Source organism: Semicossyphus pulcher, unplaced genomic scaffold (assembly GCF_022749685.1).
Source record: "Semicossyphus pulcher isolate SPU_LCO1_2020_fin unplaced genomic scaffold, fSemPul1.0.p SCAF_26, whole genome shotgun sequence".
NCBI lineage: Eukaryota > Metazoa > Chordata > Actinopteri > Labriformes > Labridae > Semicossyphus > Semicossyphus pulcher.
In genome coordinates this window covers 5,942,010-5,954,702 of record NW_027211700.1, presented here as the reverse complement: position 1 = coordinate 5,954,702, position 12,693 = coordinate 5,942,010, and the positions used below count along the sequence as shown (strand labels likewise).

Here is a 12,693-nt window from a genome sequence, read left to right as displayed (position 1 = left end):
ATAGAGGGCTGCGAGTTGTTGACATCTGATTGAATTATTACAGTTCTATATAAAGCGCTCAAATTGTGTGTTCATATTTAGCACAAGTCAAGTTGAATTAGGCATCAACACACGAGTGCAGGAAGATATCTTAAACAGCCTTCCAGAGCGCTAAAGTTAAACAGGCTGCAAAGTTCACGCATATAATTCTTCTTGACATCAAAAATATATGTAACCTCTGAAGAGCACAAGGATGTGTTATTAAAGAAGACATCAGCGGAAACATTTCCTGCACTATCAGGGAGAAAAAAAACAACCAGACACACTTCATTGAATACATTTGCAGATTCAAAATATGATCTGATAAAAGGGCTAAATTTGAGCAAGAGAGAAGATACAACGCTCTGCAGGAGGTTTTGAAACTAAAGTAAGACTCTACATTTGGGCTGTCACGGTAACCGCATGGCTGCAATACTGCAGGTATCCGACGCCAGCCGCGGGGTAGACCATCGCTTTTTTATTTTTAAATATAGATCCAACTAGTACGCGTCCAGTGTCTCTGGTGCATTAAAACCTAAAGCGATGCAAACTCACCGTACATCCCAGGGACGCCCCTCACCAAAAGAAACCCTCTGCACATCTAATCGGCGCAGACAAACCCGTGTGCATTCTCGCGACATGCTAGTTTAGCCGCTACAACAACAGCTAGCCCTTCAACACAGATTTCATTTCAACAACTGAGGATAAGAACTTAGTAGTTTCCATCACTCATGCTGTGTCGGCTCATGTCAGTGATGTTTTACTGCCTGGGGGACGCCCTGTAGCGAAATTAACAGAACACACTGCGGCAGCGGGCTGGGGCGGCGGTTAACTGCCGAACTTGCAAGGGGTCGTTAGTGTTTCACCGCGGTTAGAAAAATTCAGTACCATCATAGCCCTGCTCTACAGTCCTCTGGCAGTTGTACAGTGATGTTGCTCATTCGGCTAATATGAGTGGTATGATAAGTAATGGAGTAGAGACTTTTAAGAGGAAAGTGTGTAAAAGTGCACAATTACACACTTTACCTCAAAATTTCTAAAAGTGTCTGTGTGCTACTTACGATCTAGTCCGTTGACGTAGCGAATCGATACTTCACAGTGCCCCCACACAGCGCTGACGATGGGATACAGTCTCTTGCCTTTCAGCCCTCTAAAAGCTACTCCCAGGTACTGTCCGTCTACCATGAAGCTCAGAGTTCCTTCGTCCATGTCTAGTATTACTGTCAGAGAGTCTGGGAGCACAAACGACTCGTCTGGCTCCAGGAAACAGGGGTATGTGGGTGCCGACGTGGAAACTGGGCGGTTCTTTCCATCGTGGTAGAGTCTGTTCCGACCCAGGTCCCAGCCCCAGGACTCGGCGTCCGAGCCCACCAGTGCCGTGTAGCCCACTGAGTGTAGCGGTGCCTCCGCGGTGCCCACTCCCACAACAGCGTGGGTGCCTCGCTGTCTGGCCGGCCAGTGAATTCTCCAAACATGGAGGCCCCTGGTGTAGCCCACCTTCCCACGGATACAGTCTGTGCTCTGCGCCACCGGGTGCCGGTGAAACGTCTGCTTGTCGTCCTCCTTAACAAAGACATTAAGAGACCGGTCATCCGGGTTCCAGGCGTGGCGGAGCTGCGTCTCAGGGCTGGCCGAGGGCATGTCCAGCAGTAAGTCCAGCCTGGGGGGGCGGCAGAAATCCGGGCCCCTTAATTCCCGGCGTACTGGCCGATACGAGGGTTCCCCACGTACATCCACTGATTTAATACTGCCAGAGATCTTCTGGCCCATGGCTGGGTGGGTCCGAGGGAGGAAGGGAGAGAGGGGAGGGAGATGGATGGACCGAGGGTGGTAATGAGGGGGCGGTAGGTCCTGAGGTTACCTCATGGGCGCAGTAGCGACACAGTGGACCCTGGGTGGTGAGATGCCGTTGGACAAACACACCTTCTTCAGCCAGGAGGGACCAAACTCCTGAAACACACAGAATAAAATCATTACATATCTGAGGTACAGTCTCAATAAGTCAGATCCTCTTGGCTTATTGGTTACTAAGCAAGCAGGACACAGCAGCTGGCTTTCTAAAGAATCAGTCAGACGTGAGTGTATCCAATTATTATCTAATTATTCAACAGAAAAGGAATCTTTGATAAATCATTTTGTCCCAATTTAAATACCCATTTACAGTGTCTCCATGGTAACTATTTTGTAGCCCTGACCCTTATACTTTTATGTGACGGTTTACATTTTTCCGATAATACTAAAAGTTAGCAACAAGCAATTTTATGAAACTTTCATCATTGGATTTTAGGCTTTTGGTTGGTCAGTACAAGACTGAAGACGCCCCTTTGGAGTCTGGGAAACTAATCGATATATATTTAACTCTTCCCTGATATTTTATAGACAAAACAATTTATTGATTAATTGAAAAACCACTTTACAATTAATTGAAAATAAAAATTACTGCAGCCCAGCTCAGCTTATAAAACTTAAACGCCTTGGTATTTTTCCTGTACATCGAACACAGAGAGCAGCAGAAACAGAGGCAGAAATGCGGCATCGATGGTGCTGGCTTCCCTCCAGAGCTGCGGAGAGGAGGGGAAATGACAGGGAAGAAGAAATGAAGAGTGAACTTCTCTTCACTCTAGGAAACCATTTCCTGTCTTCAGTTGCCAGTCTGGAGTGTGCACAAACACATATTTGAGTTTCACTGTGTCTCTTGAAACCTCACAGTCTTTTAAAAAGTGTCCATGAAACAGTAGAAGTGCTTAGTAGAGAGGCAGATTGCATGTGTATCCTGCTTTTATCTCCTAACAGCCAGTCAGTACAGTATTTAGGATGTTGTGCCTTTCTGGATACACCTTCTATGAGCAACACTAAAACAGACACAAAGGATTTGCTGAAACTTGTTGCTGACTTCCTCTGAATACAGTCGTACAGAAAGCACTCCCTCTGCTTGGCTGATCCCTTCTAAATAAAAACTAATGTGATGCAATTCACATTTTCTTTATTGGAAAATATAACGTATACATGCTGAGCTGAGCCCTAAGCTTCTTCCAAACACATGCAGACTTTCCCTGAATGTTCAAGACGAGAGAAGCTGTTCCAAACGTACAGTACAAGCAGTCTCCTCCCTCTATCACTCTTTCCTATATGCAATCCTTCCAGTGTTTTCTTCCTCCCCTATAGTTTCTCAGGAAAGCACTCCGCATGGTTCTTCCAGGGAAAGTACGGGACAGTAACTTGGACTGACCCACCAGAACAGATGAAAGAGTTTGTTTGTGTGTGTGAAACAGATGGTAGATAAAGGGACTGCAGACAGATTTGTATATTTTACACTGCAAATGCACCTTGTTAAAAAGTTTCAAAGTAAAATGCAACCATATGAACACAACACTGACCATTTCTGCACGACACGAGACCACGCTGATGGAGTACAAATATCATCAGAACAAAAAGAGCTGGCACAAATCGTGTTTTTATTAACGATCAGGGCTGTCCTCAAATAGTCGCCGAAGCAGTTAGACCATGAGGAGTCTGAAAAGCTTTTTACTCTTTCTGTGACATTAATAAAATCTGTGCCTTGTCCTAGGCCGTCTACATATCTGTCGTGTCACTGAAAGAGCCTTTAAAGAAAGACTATGGCAGTGTGACAGTATTTTTAACCGCGGGAAAACACTACCGCCCCTTTCTTCCTCCTGCCGCGACGCATACCGGCCTTTTTACCGTCTTTGTCGGACATCCGTTCAGTTTAATTTTTTCTTTTACTCTCTTGGGGTCAACGGAGAAGTGTTTCACCGCTGCATCTCCTGATTTTTGTTCCTCAAATGTAATACCCGACACTAAGTGGAACTCTTTACTATTTAGCTTGCTAGCTATCAGCTAAAGGCTAGGCTAAAACCAACTGAATCAGCATAAAGAAACCAGTAATTACGATTGGCTGCAGCAGGATCAAAAAAGTAACTGTAAGCTAAAAGTTGGTAAAGATTTAGTTTATCATATAGCCTGTATTTGGTGCAAAATGGAGGAGCTGGTTAAATCACGCGTCCCATATACAGAGGCTACAGTCCTTGATGCGGCGGGCCCAGGGGTCAACTCCCACCCTCGGCCCTTTGCCGCGTCATCCCCCGCTATCTCTTCCCGTGATTCTGACACTATCCACTGTCTTCTCTCTCAATAAATGCATAAAAGGCCAACAAAAAACTGTAATGACGCACAGTAACAAAATAACTGATAACACTCACTCAGCCTTAGAACTATTTATTACAAAGCTGGGTTAAATACTTGATTCTGATTGGTTAATTACGGCATTCCGAGGTCTGTTATTTCTCAATAACAGACGGTCTGTTATTTCTCAATAACAGACCGTTGCTATGAAGAAAAGATCGTTGCTAGGGATTCGGCTCCACTCACACAATCTGGAGGACTAACTGTAATCATATCAATTCGCCGAAAGGTGTCCGGTAAATTTGCAAAAAAAAAAGAAAAGAGATGAAAAACAGCGGAGAGAAAGCAATAAAGGTTAAACGATGCAAAAACTGAAGCTACGACAGAGAGATCTACAAAACTGAAGATGGCACATGAAGTAAACATTTAACGGAACAAAGTACGGGATACGGCGGTGTTTAAAGACGGGGAATGGAAAAGAAAATGACAACGACTCTATGAACGCAGCTCTGACTTTGAGGGACTATTTTTAAACGATAAGCATGTGACGACGACTTTACTCGATGCTGCCAATGAAAATGTTTCGTCAGCCCCAGTTTAAAGGTCACAAAGTAAATCGGTTTTGACTTGTTAAGGTGAAAGGGGACTTGAGTTCGAGATAGACACATAATGAAAGACAACATAATAAATGGGCAAAAGCTTTGACGACAACACACACAAGGCTGACGACTAAACACGCACACACACACACACACCTGCTTGCAAAGGAAGTCATTTGTAGAACACTATCTCGTGACCACAACCCATGAAGAGCGACAAGCTCTGCATTTCCATATTAATTACCAGCAGACAAGACGCACGAGGCCATTTCATGACAAACGACAGGACTATTTATCACACAGTCAAACGCAGTCATGGGCAAAGACTAATCACGGTGGCCATCGACCAGTCAGTTGACAGTTTTGAACCTGCACGTGCAACATACATAACAAATATGAGCCCTTACTGCTCAAAATGCACTCATTTCGATCGTTCAAGCGCTAACCTGTCAGCGTGGGTATAATAGGTCAAACAATTAGGAGACGAGCCAGAGAGGAATGATTCATGAGGATTAGAAGGGGGGAAAAGGGATGAGAGAAACCGCTTATGTTTTAGATCTGCCTCACAGATTCATATTGGCCAATTAATTTCTAAAATATAAACGTGGCACACACAGATGCCTGCAATTCAATTGCAACAGCCAAGCCAGGAACACGCACACACACTTCTAAATTTGGAGTTAGTCAATCTGGTTATTATGTATCCAAGCACTTAAAGGTATCTCTGCATCTGTTCTGTTGTTTTGCTTTGCACGGGACGTTTTCAGGAGGGGCGCTGTTGTGGATCCCTGAGCCAATCACAGCGTACAGGTGAGTGTGGGAGCGGTTCAAATTAGCATCTGGGCTCCATTCAGACCGGCGAACATGGCGACAGAGCGATGCAGAGTTGGCCTTCTTTCTGTTGGACGGGTAGGTGCCTCAAACCGGGTAGGACAAGCTAACGGGCGGTTAGCATGCAAACGCAAAGGTAACTGTGATGCTGTCGGTGTCAGCTCGGCGGGGTGGGCATTTTCCTGGACGAGAGACGAAGACCCCCGGAGGAGGGGCCCAGTTTGAAAGTGTTGTTGACAAAATGCAAGAAAAAATCCTACCTATTGTAACTTTAAAGGATGGTCTTTTATTGCTGTAGTCCGAGTCTATTATTATATTATTATGTTTCAGTTTTTCAGTATAAAACTTTGTATATAAACAGTGCTATCCACCACTGAGGAAACCAAATGCTCCCCTAGAAATAATGAATATAATGTAATTTTAGTTGAGGGACAAAATGTGATTAGCTTTTCTCCCCTGCACAGCCAATAAACAGTATCCAGTTCAAATAATAAAGAAAAAACTAATTTGATTTTGTTAGATCCTGGCAGCGTCAGTAGTGAGGGATTCCAGATTACGAAAGCAATCCTGTCAGCATGTCTGTTCAAAACTGTGTGGGAATATTTGTGGCCATCCACATGAGGCTGTTGACAGAAAAAAGGAACTTCCAGCTGGTGTGCATCAAACTTCAAATCAACTTCGCCCCAGCGTTTGACCAGCAGTGCTGGCTGCTCCCTCCTGTGCACAGAGCTTTTACACACACACACACACACACACACACACACACACACGAGGCTGATGTAACCGATCAAGCCTTTCATCTGCAACATCGGCAGACAAGAAGAAAAAGATAAAGAACATCGTCTGAGGCATTTTGACCCAGACATTGTGACATGCTGGTTAATAATTGAGAAATGACATTTTGTAAGACAAGATCATCACAGCCCTCTCATAAACCTGAAACACACAGCAACCCATCAGTGAGCACCTGGATCTCTTCCTCCGCAGGAACAGCCAGTCAGTCCACTCTTACTGTTGTCACCACAACTACAAACAAGCACTTAACAGTGATGCCAATGTGCAGAAACTATCCCAACAGTTAATCAACTTTATTTTACATTTTATATAAAAAATATTCTTTGATGGTGCTCAATATGAGCTGAGGTCTTGTTGTTCAGCACTACTGATGCCCAGGTTCCACTCGACACATCTCTACTGTGTTGTGTTGCTGTAAGGCTTTGCACAGTCTTCAAACCCCAGATAGCGTTTCAGAAGCGAGCGTCTTGCCTGCCAGATGAAGTTGCCTTGTTTAAAGGGATAGTTCAGGTGTTTTGAAGTGGGTCAGCGTTTAGTAGAAGAGACAAACAAAAGAAATGACAATATTATGAAACAGACGAAATGCCTCAAAACAGCTGGTCCGATACTTTGCGCTGCATGCGTAGGTATGTACAGGGCCGTTGTGCAGAGTAAAATGTAGTGCAGAGTAGGGATGGGTACCCTTAAGCTTTTAATGGTATTACTTCTCTTATCGATACTGCTTCACGATCCGGTACTTTAACGGTGTTCTTATCAGTTCTTTTTGTTATTTTTAAAGAGAAAAAATTAAAGATATTAAGAACAGAAGCGTAAAAAAACAATCATTCACAGCAAAAGAAACAGCAATGTTTAGAACAGATCACTATTACAGACTCCAATGTTGTGATTGAAATATAAAACTAATTTGGCTGGCTGGTAGTGGGCGGGGCTTATCAATCCCCCTGTTCCTCACGTGTATTAAGTTTGCTAGGTAACAGCGTCCAGTGAGAAGTTTGGCGCATGTCTCTGCCTGTGCATGAGGCACTTTAGACAGCAGTTTGGACAGGTGCTCATATTTCCGCCCTTACGAGCAAAGGCGTTGTTGCACTTGAGCCAGACAGCATTGTCTGCATCGCCTCTGGTGAAGTGTAAACACACTTTTGAACGTTTAGTTCTCTCCGCCAACGTCACGAGCAGGATCTCTTGTGTGTGCGCGCCTGTGCAGTAGGGCTGAACAATTAATCGAAGGTGAAATGTGTGTCAAAATACCATTTTAATTTAAGTACTGTGCTGCAGAGATGTTGTGGCCTACACATCATACACAGACGTAAGTATCAGATATCTTTGTATGGTACAGATCCCTGCAGAACACACACCATTTTAATATGTTAATCAATGAAAATGGGAAAAATTATGCAAAGAATTATCATTCAATTTAATATCGCAAATCATATCGAAATCGTAATATAAGTCAAAATAATCACCATTAGATATTTTTTTAAATCCTTCAGCCCTGCGCTGTAGTGTGTGAGAGAGAGAGCAGCCCCCGCCCCTCGCACAGAGGCTCCATGAGACAGATCTCTCTTCTGGATTGGGAATGTGCATCACAGACGAATGTCTTAATCTAATTGGAAATTAGAAACGGTTAGTGAGATCAAATGTGCAAGACAACGTTTTTGTAGCAATAATAAACAGGAAATGTATTTTTCTTTTATCCAGTACTGAGAGCAGAACTGATAATGTCAGAGTTTAGTAATACTACAGTCTTTCATAATTCAGCCCCGGGGCCCGTTTAGTACCGGGTTTTGGGACTCATCGCTAGTGCAGAGGAAACAGGCTGACTGACGCCAAGTGGAATGGTAAATGAATGGACTGTACTTCACACACACACATTCATACACTGATGGCAGAGGCTTCCATTTAATGGAATGGATTAGGCAGTACCAAATACAGTTGGTACAAACCAAGACCAATCTCTGCTTCACCTCCTCCACTTCTGATTGAAGTTCTTTTCACCTCAGCTTCAGAGATCGCAGTGTGAGCGCAGCTTTGCTCCTGCAGCTTTGCTCCTGCAGCTTTGCTCCTGCAGCTTTGCTCCTGCAGCTTTGCTCCTGCAGCTTTGCTCCTGCAGCTTTGCTCCTGCAGCTTTGCTCCTGCTCCGGTGCAAGAAGGAGCTGGGATAGTTTGAGACGCAACTTGACCAGAATCCTCAGCACAAACTTTTCATCCCAGGCAAAGGAAGGCAGTGACACGGAGAAGGCCGCGAGTAGCGTGACAACCATTGTTAGCATATCAAACATGCACAGCCAGTCTTAGCACGAGCAACCCCCACCCAAACACAAGCGCAGACACATACACACACACCACTTGAGGGCAAACAAATGCAGACTGGTAATGCGGGGACTTTGAAGTATCTCCCACTCAAACACACACACACTGGCTCTTATCAGCACACCGGCTCTGGAACGTCAGCTGGAGGCAATGACGACATTTGCCGGAGCATGTACGTACGTGATAGACCAGCTGAGTATCCATTACATGGGTGAATAAATGAACAGACACTCATGTGTAGATAAATAGGACAATAAGTGTGACCTTTACACTCCCTCTCACTGGGTTGTGTTGCAGCTCAGTTTTCGTTAGTCAATAGAAATTGACCCTAAACTATTCTTCAGGGTCTTTTGAATATGTCTTATTGATTCACAGACAGAAAAGAGGGAGAAAAACAACTACAGCTGAAAATGCATGAAGCTACAATTAGACAGGAAGCTAGTACATGCAATTGGTCCGCTTCAAAGTGTGTTTAAATCAACATTTAACAGAAGATGTAAGGCAATGTGATGAGACGGACAATGCAATATTTATCTGGGGTAGGCTTCGACCTCTCCACATGAAGGGGTTTTGGGTTGTTCCAGACAATCTTGAGATAAACATGATGAAATCTTTGCCTGTCAATCCACAACTTTGATCCAACCGTGAGACACTGACAGCTGATTTTGAGTTTCGGCACACAGCGACCACCTCAGTTACATCTCTCACTAGGGCTGGGTAAAAAAATTAAAAAAATTAAAAAATCGCCGTTTCCAATTAGAATCGATTCTCATTTTGAATGACCCAAAATCGATTGAAGATCGTAAAAACGTGTCTGTTCACTAACATTTCTGAGTGCAGAAATATGTTCAGTCCTAGAGGCTTGGGGTAACGAGACTGATAGACTGTTCCTGTTTCACAATCCAATCCAGAAGTTGGCAGAAGTACAGGAAGATGAAGAAGCGATCCCCATAAGGCCTGCAAATATGGCTAAGAGGAGCAAAAACTTCACCACAACAGATACATGTGGATCGATGAGATGACCACAGTTTTCTGACAAATAATTTCCAAGGACCTCCATTTTTCTCTTGTAGGTGAGTTAGATGGCTGTGGTGACCAGTTACTGTTTCTTTAACTAGTAGATTACAGCCATGTGTAAATGTAAACCATTGACTGTATAAAAAGATGGACGACATGACAGCTCCCTAAAAGTGAAGCCAAACCCTCTCTATCGCCCCCTGCTGACTGGCTGCAGTATAGGTCATAAAGCCCGCCTCCTCCATGTTAACAGATGGGACATGAGTCAAACTGTAAAATCAAAATACACGTCAAATACATTTTTCTCAAACATGGTTTCTGTCATTATAGTTAGTTCTTATCATGCTGATTTACGTCCAAGTGTTCATTTTCCTGACAAGTTTACTTTAAATTAGTTATTTGATGTTGCAAAAACGATGATTGACAGCTCTGTTGACAAATCGCTACAGTCGTTGCTGTTTTCATAACCTTTAACATCTGCTTCAGACTAGCTCGAGAAGCTGTTCTGCCGATGCGCGGGACTTTTGCCTATTTCTCCTGTAAATCACGTGTGTGTTTTGGTTAGCGGAAGTGGCTACCGCGGCTCCATCCGCCCATCGCTATGGTGCAGCTCTGGCTCCAAATGACGTCACCAGCGCAAGATGGCAGCGTCTGTCACAGGGGCTTCTTGGCTTCAATTTTGTACAATGCGAGTAGATGGAGACACGTTGTCCATCTTTTATACAGTCATTGATTGTACTCTATAGAAGAACCTGAGCGAAAGATATTTATAAAGATATTTGTTAATGAACACAGCCCTCTAAGTCATATAGTCATATCGTTGCAAAATTGTGTATGTAGGAAAGATGTATTTCAATGCCAGCTCAAAAACTGCCATTTTGGTAATCAATGAATCTTCCCCACTTTGACTGTAAGGTCTTTAAATATCACAATAGATCCCACAAAGAATACTACATCGATCAGGTTCTGGCCTTTACCTCCAACTTCTGAAGTACACACAAACCTGAAGGACACATTCAGAATTTCTATTGTTGCAAATGTTTCAAAAGTTTGCTTGACAATTGAACTATTGTTTGTGCTGCTCTGACCCCTGTTTACACACCAGCACAATCGGATGACGACCGGTTTTGCCAAGTGTAATTACGAGTCTGGCCTGAACTGGCCTGGTGTGTCAGCACTGTAACAAAACCCACAAAGTCTTCGATCATGTGTTAACTCTCCCGCCTCTCAGTCACTCACGTGTGTGAAACGCTACACTGACGGCCCCTCGCTAGCAGCTTTAGCCATGTTGGGGGAGAAAGGGTGGCCGGCTGGAACAGTGGCTGAACACAGTGCTGCTTGTTTACAAGGAAATTGTAACAAGTTGGTGACAACTAAAACCACTTGTGTACTTAGAATCGGCATTGAATAAGGACAGAGTTAAAACAAACATCCACTCAAACAACATCTTTTAAAAACACCCACTGAGCTCATTTTGGATTTATAACAGCTCTAAAGTTTTCATCATTCATTTACAGACCGTTCTGGGACAAGTGGACAAACTGAGAACGCTGTAACACTCACAAACAAAGACTTCTGAAAACTGTCAGCGCAGGATAATCTCAGCAACAGTCTTGCCAACAGAAAGACGGGAAACCTCAGAGAAATGAATGTCATCGACTGAAAGAAGCACAAACAAGAGGTCAAGAGACAGAAGTGGTCTCTGAGGTGGGAAGAAACATCTTACCATGAAAGCATTTCTCCCAAACAGCCAGGCAGCTCTCACACAGCAATGTGAACACGCTATCAGAGCAGCCAAGTAGACGAGTGGGAATACTTGCTCCTCAGTCTGTAGTCCAAAATGAGGTCAGTACTCAGTCAACAGCCAGACGAGTGTGGGACAGAGCAGGGACAGAAAAAAGGAAAAAAAAAAAAAAGAGTTTGTGTGTCGGTAAGTCGGTGAGTTCCTGCTTGTGACGCAAAGATTGGGGGGGAAACAGCCTGGCTCCAGTTCCCAGCTAAGGCAGGAAAACAGCTGCTGGAGGGAGGAGGGAAGAGAGGGAAAGAGAGAGAGAGAGAGAGACAGGGAGGGAGAAGGGGAGGGCTTAGTGTGGAGCACGCTCAAAGTCTTTCCCAAGCAGCACAAAACCACCCACTCTCACAGATGCACCGACAGAGCTCTTCCAGGAGACGGTGGAAATAAATGCGGACAAACACACGCACACAGCTCTCCCACATTTGCAGAGTCACAGCTCATTTCCACTTTGCAAAGGGGCCAGTAGAGGAGGATTCTTGAAGTAGGCAGCAGCCCTTTGGAAGTCTGTCTTTTGTTGTTCTCAAACATTTTTCCTAACTCCAAATCCAAAACTTAGCATGTGAATTTACAGCCTTAAATATGTAGGATTATAGATTTAAGTTTCAGCATTGCACAGTCAGTTCTAGAGGGTTTAACTCGGGAATATTACATCAAAAGCAATATTCACTTTCAAGCTGCATTCAGATGCATCATAAAGTGAGTCTATTCTCATTTCAATCTATGGAGATGTTTTACCCAAACAGGCTTTAAAGATGTTTTGCTTGACACAGACCCCTTCAGCTGCTTTGTTTGGGGTAATATAACTTGGGATAGGACTGAATATTGGGATATGGCCTGCATGAGAGACTGTCAAATTTGGACTATAAGTCGCACTAGAATATAAAACGCAGTCTGTTTTTGTGGGTATCACAGAGGTAAAAAGGTTCTCTATAGCTATTTATTAATAAAAATGTGTATACAAGTTATTTCAACACTTTTTATTTTCATTGTAAACACATTCAAAACACAAATTACAGACAACCATCTGTTTACGCCATGTTGAGTTTGCAATCCAGCTAGCTACCGGTGCTGTAGCTAGCAGTAATGTTGATTGCTGTGAGGGTGGTGGTTGCAATGGCGATCGTGGCGGTGCGCCTACATGACGAAGCATTAGCAACAAACAAGTTTAAAACAGCACTGCGGCAT

General features: G+C 43.8%; 1 protein-coding gene across 2 annotated transcripts in view; it reads right to left on the bottom strand.

The window, feature by feature from the left end:
- Positions 1 to 12,693, bottom strand: part of LOC138604645 (SPRY domain-containing SOCS box protein 4-like) — a 53,860-nt gene that overhangs the window by 17,324 nt on the left and 23,843 nt on the right. The window contains exons 1-2 of one of the 2 annotated variants that reach the window (XM_069676601.1): positions 11,440 to 11,474; positions 1,080 to 1,968 (exon numbers count right to left, since the gene is read on the bottom strand). In XM_069676601.1, coding sequence (XP_069532702.1) covers positions 1,080 to 1,788 — 709 coding nt within the window. In that variant the 5' untranslated portion in view covers positions 1,789 to 1,968; positions 11,440 to 11,474. Of the gene's footprint in view, positions 1 to 1,079; positions 1,969 to 11,439; positions 11,475 to 12,693 lie in introns of those variants that run through there. The other variant, XM_069676600.1, reaches the window with a different exon arrangement.